Source organism: Erythrolamprus reginae, chromosome 2, assembly GCF_031021105.1.
Source record: "Erythrolamprus reginae isolate rEryReg1 chromosome 2, rEryReg1.hap1, whole genome shotgun sequence".
In the NCBI taxonomy this organism is placed as follows: domain Eukaryota; kingdom Metazoa; phylum Chordata; class Lepidosauria; order Squamata; family Dipsadidae; genus Erythrolamprus; species Erythrolamprus reginae.
In genome coordinates, this window is record NC_091951.1 from 273175312 (window position 1) to 273199201 (window position 23890).

The window sequence follows — 23890 nt, forward strand, 5'->3', positions numbered from 1 at the left end:
AGATGCAAGAACTGAGAGTTTTCAGAATCTCTTTATTAGTATCTACTAAAATGTATTTTTGCAATCTAGATACTATAGCCATGCATGGGAGAATAGCCTGAAACTGATTTAGAGCATGTTAAAAGGGATGAAATAAATTTGTTTCGTAGAAACTCAGTCTAACTTAATTTCCTATCATTTAGTGGTGATCCTTATTTTTATACACCAGTTACAAATCCAAAACTGCAAACTATTGGAGGTTACCCTATCTGAAATTTAAAGGGATATTCTTGTGATTCCTCCCAGACATACTTAACATTTCAAGATTTTTTTGATTATATACTGTATTGTCATTCCTTCCAGACATACATAGAATTTCAAGATTTTTATTATTATTTTACATAGAAAAAATAAACTCTTCAATGGAAAATTGTCTGCAATAAAACGAGCCTTCTTTCAATTACACGAAAGAACTGGTGGAAATCAATTAATAGTTTATACCTGATCAAATTGTCCAAACAAAATGCAAATATCATTAAATTATATATATTATGCTAAGATAAGAAAGTATTATGCATAATTATATTTGATTTATATCTTTAACTATTAGTATTTATAAAAAGAGTCACTGTAGGGTTTGTCAGCATAAAGTTTGGATTTTTGATTGATATTTTTAAAATAAAAAGACAAAGTAAAAATTAAATTAAAATTGAAATTACAAAAACAAAAACAAGCATGAGAAATGTAGGGATATCATTAAGACATTTTGATATCATCATATGTTATGGCTACTAGATTTTTTTTAGAATTCTCCTTTATACTTCAGTTTCAATGAGAACATTACTTTTTTTCTTTAAACAGGGAAGGATCTGTCTGTTCTAGTTATAGCAGCGGTGGGCTACGAACTGTTGTGTTTGGGTCTGGGCCAGCCGTTGCTACCACAGATGGGAGAGACGCAGCACAAACTGAGTGCAAAAGCCTGGCTGACAGCCAGGAAGATGTGGCAGACAGCCAGGAAGACGTGACAGACAGCCAGGAGGACGAGGCCACTGGTACGCAGGATTCAGCAGACAGCCCAGGGGATTTGGCATGCAGTCCCTCAGACAGTCTTTCATCTCTGGATTCTTCTGCAGATCAATATATTGATCTGCGTAGCAGAAGAGCTATGCAGAGAAGGGATCGACTGAAGGAGTATTACAAGTCATCATAGTAGCACCTGGGCTGGGTGCGGTTCTTATACTGAGGGCTGGGTGTGGTTCCCTTAATGAGGGCTAAAGGGATAAAAGGGAACAGAGGCCCAAGGCAAACTGTGGCTGTTTATCTGTGTTATTTTGTGGTTCCTGCTCTGAAGTTTCTGTTCCGTGCCATTGGAGTTTTCAACCCAGCTTTTTCAGACAAGTGAGAGGTGAAAACTCTGGGACTTGCTGTTTGCTTCAAAGATTCAAAAGGACTCCTGAAACGTCTTTGCTCATTCCAGGTTGTCTTTGTTTGTTTTTCCCTGTGTTTTTGTATGCGGCTGAAGTAAGCCTTGCACTATCATTGTTTTCGGACACTAAGAACTGTTTTGAGTAACCCTTTTTTGTTTATTGAATACAAGTTTGCTGATTAGCAGAGCACGTGTGTGTTTGATTTCTTTTCCTTGGACTATTACGCATTGCCTGAGCCAGTCAGGCAGAACACGAGCCGGAACGCTAAATTGTGCTCACCACCGCGGCTCGTAAATTCTTGCGGGACCAGTGTGATTTTGTTGCTTCGTCTGTGCTGGTAGCAAAATCACGCACGGAGGCGCAGGTAAAACCTTGCCGAAACATGGGCACAAATTTTCTACCTCCACAGGTGCACCAGCAAAATTGCCCTGGCCCTGCAAGAACTTATGAGCCGTGGCGGCGAGCGCAATTTATTGTTCCGGCTCATAGCCCATCGCTGAGTTACAGCATGCCTTTCGTCAAATGTGTGGTATAGTGATTCTAATCCAGGAGTGTCAAACTCTATTTCATTAATGTTGTGTTTGACTTTGGGGGCCAGGGTAGGCGTAGCCAGAGTAGGCATGGCTAGCTCAATGTTATTCACGTTGGAGGTGCTTGTGGTGGTCCGAGTCCTTTGCTAGCGAAAACAGACTCCCAAGCTCTGTTTTCGGCTGCAACGGCCTCCTGCAACCTTCTGTCAGTGAAAACAGAACTTGGGAGGGCTACCTGGGCCCCTCGCAAGCTCTGTTTTTGCTGGCAGATGCATCACAGGCTGGTTCTTTGCTATTTCCAGGGCGACTGCATGGACCAGATCAAAGCACAACATGGGCCAGATCTGGCCCCTGGGTCTTGAGTTTGACACCCCTGTTCTAATTAGTGTTAGTTGGATATAATATAATCAGTGATGGGCTCCTATGAGTATGGTCAGGTACGCAGAACCGGTAGAAAAGTTTTGAATATTTTTCCTTTTTGCCCCTTCTGGGCTCTGGGAATGTTTTTCCTATCACAGCAAATAAGGTTGAATGTATATAATTTTAGAAGAGCTGTGCATGCATGTGTGTGTGTGTGTACATACAAATACAGTTTATATAGTAGACAATGTATATTTTTGTGTGCCTGTGTGTAATATGTATGTACACATATAGCATATATACATAGAATAGTATATTTTGGATGTTCAGTAGCAGTAAATAGATAGGGAAATTGTATCTCTTTGAGGCGAAGAGAGGCCAGGCACCCTAACCCAAGCCCTTGACGTGAGTGATGTCAAATTGGCCAACTTTAAGGCAGTCACATGACCTTTAAGCCATCCCCAGTCACATGATCGTCAAATCACTCCTACATGGCCGGCAAGCCATACTCACAAAATAAGCCATGCCCACAGTGTGGTAGTAAATTTTTTTGCAGCCCTTCGCTGAATATAACGTTTGATATTCTCAGTGTCTTACTGTACATTGCTGCCTTATTCCTATTTTTCAAATTGTATCCTGTTTCCTTTCTAGGAATACTTGTTTAATATTCATGACTTCTCATTTAAAACAATTACACATTTGAAGACTCTGAAAAAGAAAACCACAGTATCAGACTCCTTCAAACCAACCACTCTGCTGTTGATTGAAAGAAGTCTGATTACACTCATGATCTTTTCATATACATTATATTATAGGTTCACTAATTTCATATTAGACACGGGGGGAATACAGGTAAAGGATTGAAGTCACAATAAGAGGAGGGAGAGGAAAAGCATGCTACATCTGTTTTGGTATTTGCATGCTGGAATTTTGCTGAAACAAAACATGGTATTGGAGGAAATCGGAGTCTGGGATATGACAGAGACCAATTGCTATTCACTACGATGTAGACCCATTAAACAATCTGTGCTGTTTGGATTTCAATCAGCACATCATCTATTGATCAGAAGCCAGCAAGAATTAACTACTGTTAAACCAGAATAAGTTCATATCATAGGAAAGCAACCTGTCAATCATATGCTGGCTTATGACCGTTTCCTTTTTCCAGGGTCCGGGGTCTTGCCTGCATAGGGGTCCTGTAGGTTGATCTTGTGCCTACGGTCGTCTCCTTCCCTGAATTGTGGTTCTTGTAGGCAGAGCCTTCTGCCTGCCCGCATATAAGATCCTGGGGATAGTTCTTGCTGGTGGCCTGAAGAAAATAGCCTCATTTTAAACAAGCAATCCAGTTTTTAATGGCTTCTCTAAACTGAATAGGGCACTGAAAAAAAGTCAGTAGGTGTAAAAATACAAATAAATGCTTACAAAAGATTATGCCAGCAGTGAACTTACGAATATTTGGATTATATTAGAGGCTGTGATTCTCTGTTTTATGTATAATAAATTGATTTGAATTAGCCCTTCAAATTGCTAAAGCTGTCAGTTTGTCATAATAAATGTGCTATCTAATGCGTGATTATAATGATTTAAAGAAAAGCAAATAAAATAACAGAAAAATAAAATGGAACGAAAACTGACCCTAGTACTATCAGAAAAGGCCAACCTACATTTTTTACATTAATCTTTAGAGAAATAGTTCTTTTAAAAAAGCAAACTCTGTAGGTTCAAATGTGAAATGATTTCCAAACATTTTATTTTAGTCAAAACCCCAAATAGCTTAAAGCTTTTCTATAAAAAATTAACCTTTCACCTATTTGTGAAGCCATTCTCTATGCTTTACCTAATTTCAAGCTTTCAAATATATTTTATTAATAATTTTATAACTGGAATTACCCTAAAAGTATGTGTTTTTTCTTAGTATTTTGCATCTACCCACACAGTATTTTAGAAAACGTCCTTCCATTCAACACAAGCATGTTGGCAAAGTGTTTCAAGAGTTCTACATTTTTTTTGGAGGGGGTGGAAGGGTCTAGGAAATGGCAGTGTTAAATAATGAGCATATTGTTTTAGGCATATTTCTGGAGTATATTTTCCTAATCATAAATGGAAAATAAATACAAAATATAATTAACATAAATAACAAGGAACTTTAATGGAATAGAATAACAGAGTTGGAAGGGATTTTGGAGGTCTTCTAGTCCAACCCTCTGCTTAAGCAGGAATCCTACACCAAATGATTATTCAACATCTTCTTAAAAACTTCCAGTGTTGGAGCATTCACAACTTCTGGAGGCAAGCTGTTCCATGGATTAATTATTCTAACTGTCAGGAAATTTCTCCTTAGTTCTTCTCTCCTTGATTGTTTGTTTGTTTTATCAAGTACGCATTAGTGGTATACAGAGATATAATAATATTTATATACATGATACTAGTAAAAGAGAAACAGTAGGACAGAGGACGGAAGGCACTCTGGTGCACATGCGTGCCTTGGACCAGAGGTCTCCAACCTTGGCAACTTTAAATCTGGTGGACTTCAACTCCCAGAATTCTCCAGCCAGTTATGCTGGCTGGAGAATACTGGGAGTTGAAGTCCACCAAGCTTAAAGATGCCAAGGTTGGAACTTGGAGACTCCTGCTTTGGAGAATAGCTGACTCCCTCTTCTTTGTGGCAGCTGTATGATAAAACCTCAATGTATAAAATACAAAATCACTAGTGGAATTTGGGAAGCGTGGTTATTCATCTCAACAAGTTTTCTCCTAAATAAATATACTGTACTATGTTGCATTCAAATTAGGAATTATCCCTGGTTACTGTTAATACTTGGGTATAGTTTGTTTCAAAATGGATGCCTGAAGGAATGTACAGTAGTACCTCATGATACGAACATAATTGGTTCCAGGGGGAGGTTCGTAAGGTGAAAAGTTCGTAAGACGAAACAATGTTTCCCATAGGAATCAATGTAAAAGCAAATAATGAGTGCAAATCCTTCAGGAAAATCCCAAACTTTAGAAGGGAGGCGAACAGAGGGCAGGGAGGAGCAGCTAAAGGGGGTGGGTGGAAGAAGCAAGGCTAGGCTAAAGGGTGAGTGGGAAGGAAGAAAGGCAAGGGGGGCGTCCCTCCCTTTTCTTTCTTCAAAAGACACCCTTTCAGTTCCTGTGGCTATTCTCTGCAAAGTCTTTCCTCCTCCAAGCCGCCCCTCCCTTTTCTTTCTTCAAAAGACACCCTTTCAGTGTCTGCAAGCACGCTGTTCTACTTTTGTTAATGAAAGTCTTTCCCCCTCCAAGCCGCCCCTCCCTTTTCTTTCTTCAAAAAAGGGGAAAAAAAGAAACCCTTTCATCCCAGCAGCAGCGGCTTGGGTTCGTAAGGTGAAAATAGTTCGGAAGAAGAGGCAAAAAAATCTTAAAAACCAGGTTCGTATCTTGAAAAGTTCATTAGAAGAGGCGTTCGTAAGATGAGGTACCACTGTATATTGAATTATGCTGTGTGCCTTGACGCAAATGACAACGATTGAAGAAATAATAATTATGCAAATCACTTCCAGCAATGTTTTCTCCTTACTGTGAGTTCCATATCTTCCTCTTCTTTTTCTTTTACTGTTTTTTCTGGTTCTTCCGGCTCTTTTTCTTGCAGATGGATTTCTTGAGCCTGAGACATGTAAGGCATATCGTCTTTGTTTTTGAATTCCAAGCTGAGAATTGAAGGAGGAAGTAGAATTCCCAGAATTACCTAAATCAATAATAATGATAGCAACAATCATCACAATTAACAAAATAATGTTTATTGCCAGTTGCTCTTTTTTTAAAATTACGCATGCACTTTAGGCATTTAGGAAAGAGACATTTGGGCATATAAATGTCAATATTATGTAACTGTTCTGCCGGGCTCTCTGGTATGAGCCTCCCGAAAATTCAAGGGTACAAATTTCAGACACATACACGTTTGAAAATTCAAAACAATGTTCTTTATCACAAAATTCAAAAGAAACAAAGCACCCTTTTTGTATTGCAAAAAACACTCATCCCAAAACAGCCTTGTAGGCTGTACAATTCCCTTAATCAGTCCTTAAGTACTTAGCTAGCAGCTGTGAAGAAACGTCACAGCCCTCCTTCTTCCAACGAAGTGAGACACACACAGTTTGCTCTGCTTTGGTTTCAAAGGCGTGAAAAATCAACAAAGTCCAGAAAACAGCAAAGCACGGTCCTGAAGAACTGCGATCAGATAATCTTCCACAACGGCCAAACCAACACGCTGCTATTTGTATCAGCAGCTCTAATTACTAGGGCCCCACCCAAACACAGGTAGCCTCTCTTATCTCCTGTAATATGTCCTCAATTGGTCTCTTCTATGCATAACTCTGCGCCTGCGTGGGTCCAAGACTTCCACATCCGAATCGACCGAAAATAATGGAGATTGACTTCCTGGGCTGTGTGCCAAGCCCCCCTCTTCCAAGTCACTCCCACCTTCTTCTTCGTCCGAGGAAACTGCACTACCTGACTCTGTTGGCAATAAAACAAGCCTATGACATGTTGATGTTTCCCCTGCATCCACCTCCACATTCCTTGGGGCAGGAGCTGGGATAGAGCCACCCACAACATGTAACTATTTTGTAGGCTATGGTAAGTATGAAATTAATAATTGATTTAGAACTCTATAAAGTCCCATTCCATAAAGCTTTAAAATGAGTTGGCCATCCAAGTTTCTGAAATGCAATGGCTGTTCTGTATTGTTAGAAATAAATCAATTCTGTATATTATATTTACATGCCGATTTAACAGATAAACTTTCCCGTACATTTCATACTTAAAACAATCCTGACCTTTAGACTCGAGTTTTTGCGCATCCGAAGCCTCCCCATCCACATATCTGTGAGTAACATTTGGCTACATGTGTGTGCAATGAAATCGCGATGCTTGGCTGCCACTGCAAGTTGTAGGCACGTGGCATTGCTCCAGTTCTTCAACTCATATGTCAGCAGTTTCATAGCCAGCTGTTCATCTTGCTTGTAGGATTGGTCTAGCAGCTCCACTGCCAGCTGGCCAAAATCTCTGCAAGAAAAGGCATTTTTTTAAAAAAGCTGGTGAATATGTCACTGTTTGTGGCATCTAAACAATTGTTAACAGCTACTTCTGCAGGGATTGCATCACAGCCTGGCCTGTTTGGCTAAGATCCTGAGAGCACTTGCAGATATTGTGCTTCATTAAACCAGTTTCAATTTTGCTAGGAAACCTCAGCCTCCATTTGTCTGCTACCCTCTCCTTGGTGCTAATCTGGTTGCTCTGATCTGACTTGTATTAGAACTCTGTGAGACAATCAGATTTTCACTGATAAAAGTATAGTGCAATTTAACCAAGCGTTATGACTATAAGATGTCTGGACTGAAAATAGCAGAGATGTCAAACTGGATTTTGTCGAGGGTCAGGATGGATGGATGGGATGGCTTTGTGAGCCCGCCCTCCAACGCAGCCCATTTTCAGCCTCCGTGGCTTCCTGCAGCACTTTGCTGACCAAAAATGGGCTCAGAGGGACCTCGTGCAGCCCCCCATCATACATTTTGGTAGGCAGAGGCACTGCGAGCCTGTCCTCTGTTATTTCTAGACTAGCCCCACAGGCCAGATCTAAGCACCCCAGCCTGCGGGTCTTCAGTTTCACACACCTGGACTTTATGATTAGAGGAAAGTCTGGAACATTTATTTATTTATTTATTTATTTACTTACTTACTTACTTACTTTTTTATTTTATTTATTTATTTATTTATTTATTTATTTATTTATTTATTTATTTATTTATTTATTTATTTATTTATTTATTTATTTATTTATTTATTTATTTATTTATTTATTTATTTATTTATTTATTTATTTATTTATTTATTTAGTCCAATACACAATGAGGGTTTTAGTGGGCATATATCTATATACACATAGTAAAATACATGATGAAGGTTACAGAGGAGATACTCATAGTAGAATATATTTAAGAGATAATAGAAAAGAAGTTATAGTAATAGAACGTATCAATGAAATAATAGAAAAGATATTGGAATAGAAGAAACGTATAGGAGAGAGCAATAGGGCAGGGGACGGAAGGCACTCTAGTGCACTATGAAGAATAGTTGCAGGAATTGGATATACAGTATCTAGCCTAGTGAAAAGAAGGACTAAGGGTGATATGATAGTAGCATTGTAGTATTTGAGGGGCTGCCATAAAAATAAAAGTGGGGCAAACTATTTGCTAAAGCACCAGAAGGCATGACAAAAACTAATAGATGGAAACTCATCAGGGAGACAAGCAACCTAGAACTAAGGAGAAATTTCCTAATGGTAAGAACAATCAACCAGTGAATGGATTGCATTCAGAAGTTGTGGTGGGGCCTTCACTGGAGGCTTTTAAGAAGAGACTGGGAGCTATTTGTCTAAAATGGTATAGACTCTCCTATTTGAGCAGGGGGTTGGATTAGATGACCTCCAGGGTCCTTTCCAACTATGTTATTCTATGTAGTTCTATGAATTAAGTCTTAGAACTTTCTTTTTCTAGTCAATTTCTGTCTGATCCCTTGGTGATTGTGGACATAACGAGAGACTGGATTCAGCTAAACAGACTGAGTGTCCGAAAGACGCTTTTTCAAGAGGCAACTAGACTTTATGGTTTTTCTTTGAAGACATTTGGCTTCTCATCCAAGAAGCTTCTTCAGCTCTGAAGACGCTTTTTGGATGAGAAATGAAAAATCTTCAAAGAAAAACCAGGAAGTCAAGTTGCTTCTTGAAAAAGCACCTTTGGGACAAACATGATCTGGAGGACTGAGAGGTCTCCATAGACATTTAGACTGAGTTTAATATGAAAGAGCTCCAATAATGATAAAATATGCTTGCCTTGGCATATTTTATTAGATATGTACATTTCTGTATTAAGAATACTCATAAAGACATTTAGCATGCCATTGTTAATCAGGCCATGATAAATGTAATCAGCTGTCACTTATATCTTTATAACATGAAGGTTAAAGTATTGCACATGGCTGTCGAACTCCCGGCCCATGGGCCAGGATGCATCACGTGCTGACTATGCCAAGGTTTAGGGAAGGGAGAAAAAGTCCCAATATATCATGTGACGATGCAATGCTGCCGTGAGTTTAACACCCCTGCTATTGCAGTATGCTTTTTTAAAAAATATATATATATATACTGCTCAAAAAAAAGAAAGGGAACACTTAAACAACAGAATATAACTCCAAGTAAATCAAACTTCTGTGAAATCAAACTTAGGAAGCAACACTGATTGACAATCAATTTCATTTTGCTGTACACTGTATTGTACAGAACAAAGTATTCAATGAGAATGTTTCAATCATTCAGATCTAGGATGTGTTATTTGAGTGTTCCCTTTATTTTTTTTGAGTAGTGTATAATCTTTATTGACAATAAATAGGGAAGGGGTACATAAAATAAAAAGACGGTACAAATACAAATGTATAGGAACTTTGAATATATAATTGTAGATCGCATTACAGTGATCCCTCGATTTTCGCGGGTACAAACTTCGTGAAATGGCTATACCATGGTTTTTCAAAAAATATTAATTAAAAAATACTCCGCGGTTTTTTTTCTATACCACGGTTTTTCCCACCTGATGACATCATACGTCATCACCAAGAGTCACTTCTCTCTCTCTTTCTCTCTCTTTCCTGTCATTCTCAGCTTCAATCATTTTCTCATTCCTCTTTTTTTCTCCCCTTTTTTCTATCATTTCTCTCTCTCTCTCTCTACTTTCCACTCTACCCCCTCTTGCTCTCTCTCTCTCCCTCTCTCTCTCTCTCCCTGTCTCCTTTCTATCTCGCTCTATTGCTCTCTCTCTGTGAGAACGCCTGCCCCACCTCTCCTGCAGCCCCTTCGCTGACAACTGGGACGAAAGCGCTCTCAGCTAAGGGACTGCGAGAGGGGCGGGGCGGGCATTCTCAAAGCGCTCAGAGCGGCTAGCAGCTGAATGAGGAGGACAAGAAGCCGTAGCCACCAGCGCTGCTGCAGGAGGACCCGTGCCCCAAGAAAGCCAGTGAGAGGGGCGGATCGGGCGGGCGGGGGATAGCGGCGAGGGGGCTGGAGGCGCTGGGGGGCGGGGGCGGCCTACATTCAAAACAATCTTTGCTGGCCTCCACACTTTTGTCACTCCCCACCCCCAACTTCAAGCCCGGCTCCTTGCGTGGCCTTGGAAAAGGGTGCGCGGGGGTAGTTTTTGGCTGTCCATAGCCAAAAATGGTGTTTTTACTTCCGCATCTCTACTTTACGGAAATTCGACTTTCGCAGGAAGTCTGGGAAGGCAACCCCCGCGAAAATCGAGGGATCACTGTACACATTTAAGAAAGAGAAAGAAAGAAAAAGAAAAAGAAGAAAAAAGAAGGCAAGAAAAAGAAATTTCTGTCTATAAATCTGTGAAAAATTGTGCTTATTGTCTATCTATTGTCAACAGTCAACTGCAGTATGCTTTTATAGGGTAGCTCTTTAAAGGACTGTCATGTAATAGAAACTGCCACATAGGGCCACTTGGGCTTTAGGTTGGAATTCCATCATCAGCATTATTTTCTGAGCAGAATGCAAAGTACTGTTTTTGACCGATAAAACCCTAGGTTTTTATGGATCTGGAAGATTGATTTCCCATGCTCCTAAACAACAATCTTTGTTTTCCCTTTTGCATGGCTAACCCGCAATTCCAATAATGGAAGTCTTATAAGCCAATATTCTCAATGGCTGTTTGAAATGGTTCGGCTTAGAAGCATTGTTTTGTTCTACCAGGCCAGCCCATTGAGCCCTTGGCTTGGACCGAAGTGTTTATTTCTCTTGCAAGCCTTTCAGTCATCTGCAAACATTCCAAGAGGGAGTCCTCATGCCAACACAGTTTACACTGCCTGATTTTTCTCCTAGAATTTGGAAAGCATTATGGGACTTCTAGTTTAACCAGCTCAGTAATAAAAAAAAGAAGTGGCGTTATTCTATCTAGAATAATGATCATACAAAATAAAGGGCATCAATGTAACATTTATGAATAGCTCAACCTGGAGTTGTGGTTCAGTTCCTGAGATATGTCATCCACCATATCATTCTCCGATGCTTCGTGGGCCATTGCTTTGCAAAGTTTACAGGCTACCAGAGCCTTAGCCATGGCTTCCTCTCCATGTTGCCAGAAGAAAAGAGCCATCTTCTGGCGCTTCATCAGCACAGCCCATACCATCAGTTCATGAAAGGGGAAAGGGAAATGGTTAATCTCGGGATCATCTAGGTCTATATCCACTTCCTCTTCTCGTTTCTTAGTGGTCTTTCTTCCCCTCCGTAGTGGGACATCGTCCTGATGAGCATAGAAAAATATTGTTAGGCTAAAGGTAACTTTAGGAATATATCGCGCTTCACCTACTGCGGCTTCACTTCATCGCGGGTTTTCAAGCAATATTAATGAGAAAAATCATTTGCGGATCTTCGCTGGTTCGCGGGTTTCTGAGGAAGTCGATCGGCAGATTTAAACAGCCCGCCGAACTCGACCGGCAGGTTTAAAAATATATATATATATCTAAAATTGTAAATATTGTATTTAAATACTGTATCTAAAATAAATATTGTGTGGGAACAGTTTATAAACACTTAAAACAATGAAAACTTACCAAACAATTACAATATAAATACTTAAATAAGTACTATCAGTCGATAAATTCCCCATCGCGGATTTCACCTATCGCGGCCGGGTCTGGAACGTAACACCAGCGATAGGTGAGGGACTACTGTAATGCCATTCCTAAAAAGGCATTGGACTTGTTTCTGGTTTTTTTACACTTCCACAGGAACTTACCTGGATCTAATTATCAGAAGGATTTCTCTCTCCTTCTCCCTCTCTCCCTCCCTCCTTGCAATGATAATGCCTAATAGCTTTCAAAACTGTATAAATTACCCTTAATTTATTTAACAGCAATAATTTAAAGATATACTTAACAATCAGCAATTAAGCACTTCAAAAATACTTGTCTGGCATGCCCAGTGCTGATTTAATACTCCTGGGAAAATCACTTTCAACATTCTGATACGTACTCATCTAAATATAGATATTTTAATAACATTGATTTCACATTTAGTTTTCTGATCATTTTTGAAGAGGTGTTTTTTTAATCAAGAAATAACATTATAATTTTCTATTCTGGCTCTTACCTAATAATTGTAATGTTTGTGGTTGTTTCCAAACATGGATATTTTAATGCATTATTCACTAAAACTGTGAAATTTTATTAGAAGTCTTTAAATAAACTTTGTTGCTTCTTTTCCATAGCTATACATATGAATATGTGCGCAGTGACCTAGATGAAAATTGATTTTCTTTATGAGCTATCTTGAAAATGTGTATTATTTTCCTGCCAGGATTTAAAGATAAATTTTAGATATGCCTGATGCTCTAATGGGATGTTTGATTTCTTTTCCATCATTTCTTCCTTCCTTCTCTTCTCATTCTGTTTCCCTCCTCTATGGTGGGAAAAGAAGCTCCATTTGAAATATTAAATTGCAAATGTTCTTGAATACATAGAAGTAGTTATTGGGTTTTTATTATCTAAATCATATGTTCACATGAAATGACAGTGCAGAATATATTTTGTGCTGTTGTAAAAGTTTCTAAACTGTCATTAAAATGAGCGATTTGCCACTTACCTCCATTCCCAGAAGTTTTAGGGCCTTGGGCTGTGGGTAAAAAAAAGAGAAAAGAATAATTCTATATATAACTTTTCAAAAAGAACAGGAACTAAATAAAACCTATCCTGCTCATTCATCATTTTTGGATTCAGCGTACATACTTTGCAAGCATCTTGATGTTATTAATGCAATCACTTTCTATATTGGGAAAGATCTGTTTTATTGCACAAAAATCCCAAAGTTCACTTTTAAAAAAACTTTCCTTTAATAATGTGGACCCTTATGTTTTTATGTTCCTGGCACCCAGATTTATTCCAGCACTTTAAACTTTTGGCAAAAAAAATATAAAAAATCAGACGTTGCTCCCTCAACTCCTCAGAAAAATTTAAGTAATTTTAAGTAATTCTAAGTTCTGAGTTTTTTTTAATTTTCTTTAATTTTTTAAAATTAAATGTAAAAAACACAAAACACTAAACAGTAACAACAACATTAAACTTTCAATAAATGCAAAGTTTCCTATATGTTAGGAACTGGATAAAATGTCAGCAACATCCTTTCCCACTTAGTATCAGGCTAAGCAATATCTTGCATTTAATGCTTAGCCCCTTGCCTCTCTTCGGCATTTTGGAGCTATAATTAGAGTTTCCTGCATGCACCTATAACTGAAAAGATGCATTCAGGTACAAGCCCAGTTGCTGTAGGATGGGGGTGTCAAACTTGCATCGTCAGGGCAACATCACTAGAAAAGTGATGTTTTTAAAGTGATTGGTGCACATTGTCTTAAGTTTAGTTTTGCACTCCTGTAAGGATATTTTATGAAAAGAATAGAGGAAGTAGGGACAAGGAACAATCTTTCTTGACATGAGAGATGGAGGAGGGAAGAATTGAAATTGGATCTCAGATCAGCCTATTTCACAGGATTGTTGTTATATAAATTTGTGTTCCTGAGTAAAAGGAGAGATATCAATCAATGCAACAAAAAAATAAAAGAGAGTAAAGGGGCGAGTACAAGTGCACTAGAGTGCCTTCCGTCCCCTGTCCTATTGCTCTCCTATATCTCCTATACCTTTCTTCTATTTCTATATCTCTTCTATTCTTTCATTGATATGTTCTATTACCATACCTTCTTTTCTATTATTTCTTAGATATATTTTACTTTGAGTATCTCCTCTATAACCTTCATCATGTATTTTACTATGTGTATATAGATATATACCCACCAAAACCCTCATTGTGTATTGGACTAAATAAATAAATAATAAATAAATAATAATAGTACAGGAAAGAAATAAACTTTTGTTACAGACTGTGTTTTGCTATGTTCTATGGCAGTGATGGCGAACCTATGGCACGGGTGCCACAGGTGGCACACGGAGCTATATCAGCTGGCATATGAGCCGTTGCCCTAGCTCAGCTCCAACATGCATGTGTGTGCCAGCCAGCTGATTTTTGGCTTGCACAGAGGCTCTGGGAGGGCGTTTTTGGTTCCAGAGAGTCTTCGGAGGAGTGAGGGAAGGCGTTTTTACCCTCCCCGGCTCCAGGGAAGCCTTTGGAGCCTGGGGAGAGTGAAACACAAGACTACTGGGCCCACCAGAAGTTTGGAAACAGGCTGTTTCTGGTCTCCAGAGGGCCTCTGGGGGGCAGGGAAAGCTGTTTTCACCATCCCCTGGCATTGAATTATCGTTGTGGGCACTTGTGCATGCGTGATAGCGCTCATGCATGCTCTTTTGCCACCCGAGGAGAAAAAAGTTTGCCATCACTGTTCTTAAAGGTTGAGAATGAAACAAGGTATGTAACAGAAGTAAGTAATTTAAGTGTATGTTAGAGCAGGGAGGGGCTGATGACTTTAGACTCTAAAAGTTTGGAAGTTGGGAAAGGAATGACCTTAGAATAAGTGTATTCAAAGGAAGGAATTTGTTCACAGAATGAGCTCAGAACACACCATTTTCTTGTACTGAAGTAACTGGTTCAGCCCAGAACAGTTTTTCAAACCATAAGAGTTTTTCAACATTCAAAATGTTAGTTAGTAATGCCATCTAACTAAGTCACTTTTGACTTGATCACCTGTCAACCCACCTCCTTAAATTTACTTTTTATGAAACGGGTTTAAAAAAACTCAATAATAACAATCCTTACTCTCTTGGGGCCAAATAAGTTGTGATAGAGTGTTCGGAAGCGTTTTCGAGTATAATTACAGCGATAAGCTCCTCCCATCAGGTACTCAATCACCAGGCCAATATCAATTAGGCTTATCCTGTAGTCTGGTGGTAGGTTTCCCTATTTTTTTTCCAATGGAATAAAAAAAACACAAAACAAGGGAGGGGGAGGGAGATACAACTGATTAAGTCTATTGCGCACATTTTTCTATAATGATGAGAGTTTTAAATGAAACACAAGAAAACATGTTATTATGCTTATTAATTAATTCACCTTAAAATAGATCCAACCGAAACCTGGATATTCACGCTTGGAAAAAAGACATAAATTAAGTAAGAAAATGTGTTAAAAGATAGCAGTAACAGACGATAATAAGTTTCAGAACACAGGATTTAGGCTATTCTGAGAAGGAAAAAAAGGATACACTACTGCAGAACAAGGAAAGCATGAAGGCAAAGCATTTTACAGAAAACTCTACGTATTTGCTGGACCCTGGTGGGGTCCCAAACAAGCCATAAAACAGTCTTATATTCTGAGGAATATGTTTATGCTCTGGCAAATGTCTTGGGGTTGGGTGTCTTCCCATTTCTATCACACTTCTAAGAATGTCTTTTCCAAACTTCGTCCTGGAACAGGAAGACAACTTTATCACAAACAGATGTTGAATGCTTTAATCACAAGTTTTGCTCTTTTACTAAATATTAAATATTAATTAATATTTATTAATTCAGATTAAGTAAATATTAAATACTGAATATTAAATATTTAGTAGAACTCTCCTTGTGATTCTTTGATTAATGCTTTCGCTTTTATTTCCTAAAACATCAAAACTGTCACATGGTTCACTTAAAAAGTGAAAAATTCTTATATCTACCCACCTGCAGGAATTAAAATTCTTTCCCTTGATGTTTTGGCTACCAACTTTTTTTGCTACGTGGTCCTGCATCTTCCAAAAAGGAAATGTATTTGGCTATAATAACAGTGAACTAATATTTGATATCTAGGAAAAGTGTTTGCAGAATAATTTATTTTCACTTTTTAGAGACAAATCTATATGACAATGAATTTGTCTTCATTTTTTTTGGGGGGGGGGAGATTCCAATGTGTTCTCATTTAAATGAAAGTTGATTGAAGTTATATCTAATTATTTTCATACAGCATCTATCATTTAGTGCCAAAATTCATCAGTTACCTCATTACTTAGCACTGAGTGGGCCAAATAATGAATTTACCTCATAAGCCATTTCTCAGATCTTGCTCCACTGACTTTCAATTCTCCTAATATCAAAAAGGACATGTTTCTATGTTATTACTGTAATGCAAAAACAGTTTACAACCCACCCCACCCCATGTATAGAAATCATAGTCTTGCACTTGCTTATTTGCCTTCTCTAAATGATAGTATAGTTGATGTAGCCTGCACTTTATACTCGTAGTAAATAAACACAAATGACATTTGAAGATTATTACTGTAATCGTGCCAATATTACCTGTCTAGGATTTATATTATGAGCTATTAATCTTACTGGTTCTAAACATATTTTACTAATTTTTTACTAAATTTTATTCAACCTGTTAGCTGCAAACAGAGAATCATTATTCTATTTTTTTCTAGATTAGGAGGCAGTTTTCTAGATTAGAAGACAGTGCTTCCAGATCGGACCAGTCCCATAGAAACATAGAACATAGAAACATAGAAGTCTGACGGCAGAAAAAGACCTCATGGTCCATCTAGTCTGCCCTTATACTATTTTCTGTATTTTATCTTAGGATGGATATATGTTTAGCCCAGGCATGTTTAAATTCAGTTACTGTGGATTTATCTACCATGCCTGCTGGAAGTTTGCTCCAAGGATCTACTACTCTTTCAGTAAAATAATATTTTCTCATGTTGCTTTTGATCTTTCCCCCAACTAACTTCAGATTGTGTCCCCTTGTTCTTGTGTTCACTTTCCTATTAAAAACACTTCCCTCCTGGACCTTATTTAACCCTTTAACATATTTAAATGTTTCGATCATGTCCCCCCTTTTCCATAGAACTGGTAGTGTGAATTTCCCCCGTTCACTGAATCAGGAACGATCGCGGTTGGCCACGCCCCCAAACTGGTTCTAATAGTGGCGCCATAGGTGCTGCCATTTTATTTGTTGCTTGTGCACATGCGCAGAAGCTGTTCTTTCTTTCTGCATATGTGCAGAAGCTTGGATTTTGGCACTACTCATGCACAGAAGCTTGGTTTTTGGCGCTGCGCCACATGGTCATTTTTTCTATGTGCCAGCATGGCGCCGGAGGAAGCAAACTGTCGGCAAGGTAAGTTAGAACCTACCCTTGATCCAAACCTATTTGAATAATGTTTGATTCCCGAATAAAAGTGAAATATTTCTATGATATTTCTTATGACTCAGATTATAAGGTTTAGTCGTAGTTTTGTTTCGTCTACAAAACCCCAGGAATCATTCCTTCTTCTAAAACCTTTTAAAATATAGCCTGATTCTAATAACATTTTATTATTTAAGAACTTTATTGCTTTATTTGAAAAGCAATTTATGCTCAAATAGTGCTCTCCTTTTAAATTGACATGTTTAGGACTAAAGAATAAATTGTTAGAAATCCATAAAGTGACACTACAAATGCTTAATTTTGAGCCTGATCATAATGCATAGGTACAGCCTACTGGTCATGGATTAATCAGAAAGTTATCTTACTAAATATCTACCTAGTAAGAGATGGTTGAGGAAAGAATAGAAATGTTTACTATATGAACATTAGAGGGCACTCTTTAGCCATCAAAGTTCCCAACATGTTTTCCTTTTGTTATCTGAGTAATCCTTAAACATCAAATTTTGCAAAAAAGTAGTCTTTATAAAACCAACACTTTTCTGACTAATGGCTTGTTGTCAATGCCCTTGATATTCAAACATAGGAGAAATGGCCTTTATTAACTAAGTAAAAGAGGTGAAAAGGCCACTATCCATTCTTTCCCATAAACTCCTTAGAGTATGCATTTATTTAGAAATTCAAGAGTTATCCATTGTTATCACTTTTAAAGTTAATGTATGGAAAATGTATGCAATTTTTTTTGCCATTTTTGCTAAGTTTTTTTTCCTTGCATGCAAGCAAAATTATTTTTAAGGTTACTTGAACGGTGTTCTCTCTGCACTCTTTTCAAGGAGAAAGAAATGATTTTCCTTAACATAATTGGGGCAAAGACTTTCTCCAATATTAGGTTCCACTCGCACTGCACTTTTATAGTGTTAAGAAAAACTGGACTTTGTTACTTAAAATATATACCTGCTATATATAACTACAAGAGCTTTTTTTTGGAGTTTTTCATATGCAACTTTAAATATGTTCACATTCTGCTTTATATTTAGCAGTTTAATTTTCAAGTATCATAAAGGTGCCAGGAATGTACACAATTATTTTTCAGTCTTAATATTAAACTGCTCTTCAGCAGAATAATGTGAATATGATTTATTTCTCTACGTAATACTTACAAAGTGCTTTATTTTAACAAATATTTATTTGATCTTAAAGGGTAACAATAAAACTGATGTTAAGCTACCGGAAATAAAAATTCATCAGAATGAGATAAGTTGCTTTAGACCAGTGTTTCCCAACCTTGGCAGCTTGAAGATATTTGGACTTCAACTCCCAGAATTCCCCAGCCAGCAAATGCTGGGAGTTGAAGTCCAGATATCTTCAAGTTGCCAAGGTTGGGAAACACTGCTTTAGACAGTCATAAGCAGTGAAACATTGTGTTGTTAACATAATGATGTGTTGCATTGAGGTTATTTTATAGAATGCCATTTCATTTACATTGATGTCAAATTTGTAGATAGATTCATAGATAGTGTTTGTGTGTGTGTTTGCACTCCCATTGGGGTCATGCTCCGGAAAAGCTGAACCTATCATGCACCTGATATATATACAGTATATTCATACAAAAAGAATAGGGAAGCAAAAAGCTAAAATTAAATTTAGGGGAGACGTGATAGCAGTGTTCCAATATCTCAGGGATTGCCATAAAGAAGAGGGAGTCAAGCTATTCTCCAAAGTACTAGCAAGAATCAATGGGTGGAAACTAAACAAGGAGAGAAGTAACTTAGGAGAAATTTCCTGACAGTCAAGAACAATTAATCATTGGAACAATTTGATTCCAAAAATTGTGAATGCTCCAACACTGGAAGTTCTTAAGAAGATGTTGTATAACCATTTGTCTGAAGTGGTGTAGGGTTTTCTGCCTAAGCAGGAGATTGGACTAGAAGACCTACAAGACCTACCAACTCTGTTATTCTATTCTATTCTATTCTACTCTACCCTCCCTACCCTAACCCTGATTTTGAATTAGGCAGCACTGTGTACACATTCATGACATTTTTAGTTGTAAAAAGTTCTGTTATTGTCTCAATAGACATTTAGTTCTGTAATTGAAAGAATTGCTACACGTTTTGGCCTGGTTCTCCAAAATTAAATGAAGTAACAAATATAAAACAAGTTCTCAAAAAGTTTTTCTCTTGCTTCCAAGCATATTCAAACGTTTCAATTTTTTCTTCAAACTTTTGAGTTACCGTACTTATGATTTAAAACTATTTAAACATTTTGTTGAAAACTCTGTCTCTATGTTTTTGTTTTACAAAAGTTTAAAGGGCATTCTCTGGACATTTATGTTCTCATTCTCTGGACATTTATGTTTTAAGGCAAAATTGCCTTAAGCCTAAAATCTACAAATATGTAAATGTATAGGTGATGAGCTTTGGATTTTATGCATGGGTTTCAAGCTCCAGAGGATTATATGATTGTAACCAACTACATAGGTACCCACTAGGCCCTTGATGGTGAACCTATGGCACATGTGCCACAGGTGGCACATGGAGTGATGGACAACGGCACACAAGTCGTTGTCCTAGCTCAGCTGCAGCACACATGTGCGCGCTGACCAGCTGATTTTCGGCTCAGGCAAGCCTCTGGGAGGGTGTTTTCACCCTCTCCAGGAAAGCCTCTGGAGCTTGAGGAGGGCTGAAAATAGACCTACCGAGCCCACAAGAAGCCAAGAAATGGGCCATTTCCAGCCTCCAAATGGCCTCTGGGGTGGGACTGGGGAGGCTGTTTTCGCCCTCCCTAGGCTCCAAGAAAGCCTCTGGAGCCTGGGGAGGGGAAAAACAGGCCGGGAATGAAAATAAAAGTCGAGAAATGAGGAGGGGATTCATGCAGGCGGGGGCAATGAAGGGGGGGGGGTCATGGACATATGCACAAGGGGGGGGGCATAGGGCATTAAATTATGGGTGTTGGCACACTCACACGCTTTTGGCACCCGAGGAAAAAAATGTTCGCCATCACTGCACGAGGTAATAGGTATTAAGTTAACCTGTTTTATTACCTATTTCTCTTCTCCTCCCCATTTATAAACAATCAATTTATAGTTTTGCTAGTGAGGTTTTATTTAGCTAATGGTATGCTCTGGTTCTTCCCAGGATTATTCTTATGGACAGATATCGCTAAGGGTTTCTTATACCACTTTAAAGTTGGGGCTTAATTTATATCATTGTTATCTCCCCGAAGAAAATCAGCGGGCAACATAAAGGCACAAAGTAACTGTAAGAATTGCAAGCAAAATCTGTAGGGCCAACAAGTTTCTTTTCACTTTCTTCTTCACTCTGCTGCTAATCATGCAAGTGATGGAATATGATTGAATAGGATCCAAGACATAGTTTAATTATTAATTGGACTTGTATGCCGCCCGTTTCCTTTGATACAAAGCACAATCTCTTTCCACTAGTTCCTTTAAGTAGCTTCAGTCACACGAACTGAGTTATATCTAAACTGTTGTCTTTCTAAACTCGATACTTCAAAAAGATAAGGGACTTTATTAGGGAAAAAAAGCACTTAACGAAGCTGAAAATAATGCAATGATTCAAAATCCAGCACAACAATAATATATATTGCAATGTCCAACACTGGCCCACAATATGGAAATCAGCATTCATACACTGATGGCTATAAAAATACATCTATTGCATATATCCACGCCACATGAAAAACACCTACAGTCCACTAGCAGAAGCAGTATACCTAAAGCATCTAAAGTAACCACTAGCAGCCACTGAATAGCTAACTGTACTGTACACAAGGCTGAGAATCATTACAAACACATACTGCACAACTGCAATAGCAGAAGGTGGAAGAAAGCTCTTGTTGGTAGCCCATGCAAAACAGAGGCTGTCTCTAAAGACAAGAAGCAGCTACAATATTACCTTCATGTTACTGTCCACCTTCGGACTCTTACCTTTTTGACATCTCTGACAAGGTGATACAAAGTGTTTGATGGCCCATGCCTCTGAAAAAGATCACAACAAACAGCTTAATAGTTCTGATGTGTCTGAAGATGCTATTTGGATTAAAGGACAGAGATTACAACTAAAAAGCTCATTTATTTATTTATTATTAGTTAGATTTATAGGCCAATTTATTTATAGTTAGATTTATAGTTAGTTAGATTTATAACACCCAAAGTACTGAATGTGACAATTGTGTAGTTTCTTAAGGAATCAAAACAAGAGAATATTTGTATCTTAGTTGAGCTTGGTTATTTTCTTGAAAATGTGTCCTTACCCAACTAGGTAACATTATCAGTGTTAGTAGGGAATGGGGTTTGCTAGGTAATGTTACCTAGCTATAAACATTCTCTTCTTTTGATCCATATGTTCTCCTTCCATATGAAAAGACTTAGTTGCAGTGTATTAATTTTTTGAAAGATACCCCAATTGGGTGGAGATAGATATAGACTTAATCCAACTTGTTAATGTGGATCAAAAGGTACTAAGTTCTAGTTTTCAATCATTTACTACTAGCCGAAAAGTTTGAGTCATGGACAAATAGTACTAATGGCCTTTAACTATCTCATGAAACCTATCTATGATGTATTGTGTATGCCTGATATAGAGATTACCAAATCATGCAATTCTTGATGTTTTAAAATGAGTAATGTTGGGGAGTGATTAAGAAGACAAAACAGGAGACAAAGTATACCCCACTCTGCAGAGTAATTACTATATGTCCTTAATATTATACCACCCATGCAGCCTGAGATAGACTTAAGATTACTATTATTACTCCCCATTATTAGTGAATGAAAATCAAATAAAAATTCAATAAGCACTATTACTTTTTCTGGTTGTATGAGGAAAAAGGCTGTCTACTGAATTTTTGCTCATCTTTTAAGTGAAATACATGAGTTACAGCCTGCTGGTAAGTGAAAGTTTTATTATTTTGACAAGGCAGCTGGTGTTCCCTGAGAAATAATAGGAACCAAATAGAACATCGAAATGGTCTGCTTTAGCCTAGCCAATTCAGTGGTGTTTTGAAAATGGCATATATTTTTTTTAAAAAAAAAACAAACCCCAATTCATCATGGGAGCAAATTATTTTTAACAGCATCCAAACTATAAAATGGTACAGATGCGGGGTTTTTTTAAAGCTTCTATTAGGGTTTAATAAAAGAATAAGCAGGCAAAACATTATGAGATTTTGTTACAGGAACACTTTACGGAAGGCAAGCATTATTTCGGGAATGAAGAAATTGGGTGAATTTCCTGGCTTCATGCTAGGACTCGAAGGAAATTAAATAAACAAATAGGGCCCCTACCGTATTATACAGCTCTTCTAGTCTGGAGAGGGTGAGAAAACGATGCATGCTTACTCCATTTTCTATCAGTAACTTCACAAAATCCACTCTGTCTAACATCAGGGCGTCCAACATTGCCTGTTCAAGGGACCCCACCTAAAAAGGAAATACCTTAATCAGGGAGACCTTGTGATCATTGGAGAAAGTTCATACAAAAAGGGAAATATTGTTCATTTTCCTATCATGTAAAAAAATGGGTTCTTCCACATTACATTATTTTTCAATACAATTCGAGGGTATTATAAGCTTCTTTTTACTTCAATTCTCTTGCCGTGGACATCTCCTGTCAGTTTTTACCAAACTGAATAAATGGTATCATTTATCATTAAACACCCTAACCCCAGTACAAAATATTAAGTGACTCTTTCTTAAAGCTTGCACTTCTCCACTGGAAAATCATTCCAGTATCTTTCATTTTCTCTTCTTCAGTTGTAACAATTGTGAGAGGACATATTCCCTTGGTCAAAATTTGCGGAATCATTTTGAAAATTCAAGTATGCCAGATTTACCATGGACTTTATCAAAAATTCTCAAGAGTTCAGAATTTTCATTTGGGAATTCATTATATTATCAACAATACTTGTTTATATGTGGCTCTTTCAGGATTTACCATAGTGCATTCAGTCAAAATGGAAGAAGCAATGAAGAGCACTTGCCTTTAGCCATAACAATGCTTCCATTGGACAATTCCAGCTTATTTGGAAATGATCCCATATACTGTATAGCTAGCCTTCTTACTGAATTCCAGCTTATTTGGAAATGATCCCATATATAGCTAGCCTTCTTACTGAATTCCAGCTTATTTGGAAATGATCCCATATATAGCTAGCCTTCTTACTGAAGACGATTGCCCTTTCTGCCACTAATCTTCCTCCAGGTTCATTTATCCCAACCTATTCAACAACTTTCCATTAATTTTCCTATATGAAATCATTATATTTCTCTCCCATAATACTCAGAAATGCTATTCATCCCTCCCAAATTTTCAGCCTTTTTTTTCTGGCGCAAAAGCTGAGATGGAAATTGTTGAATAATGGAAGATTCTATATCTGAATTGCATCTGCTCCATTACTTCTATTTGTATACCTGCGGCATCTTTAC

At 37.9% G+C, this 23890-nt stretch overlaps 1 protein-coding gene across 1 annotated transcript in view; it reads right to left on the reverse strand.

Moving 5' to 3' along the window:
* TRPM3 (transient receptor potential cation channel subfamily M member 3) overlaps nucleotides 1-23890 on the reverse strand; it is an 87217-nt gene that overhangs the window by 35835 nt on the left and 27492 nt on the right. Inside the window, exons 5-12 of the mRNA XM_070736890.1 lie at nucleotides 22751-22885; nucleotides 21392-21442; nucleotides 15087-15227; nucleotides 12969-12998; nucleotides 11339-11628; nucleotides 7111-7339; nucleotides 5853-6020; nucleotides 1912-2082 (exon numbers count right to left, since the gene is read on the reverse strand). Of these exons, the coding sequence (XP_070592991.1) occupies nucleotides 1912-2082; nucleotides 5853-6020; nucleotides 7111-7339; nucleotides 11339-11628; nucleotides 12969-12998; nucleotides 15087-15227; nucleotides 21392-21442; nucleotides 22751-22885 (1215 nt within the window). The remainder of the gene's footprint in view (nucleotides 1-1911; nucleotides 2083-5852; nucleotides 6021-7110; nucleotides 7340-11338; nucleotides 11629-12968; nucleotides 12999-15086; nucleotides 15228-21391; nucleotides 21443-22750; nucleotides 22886-23890) is intronic.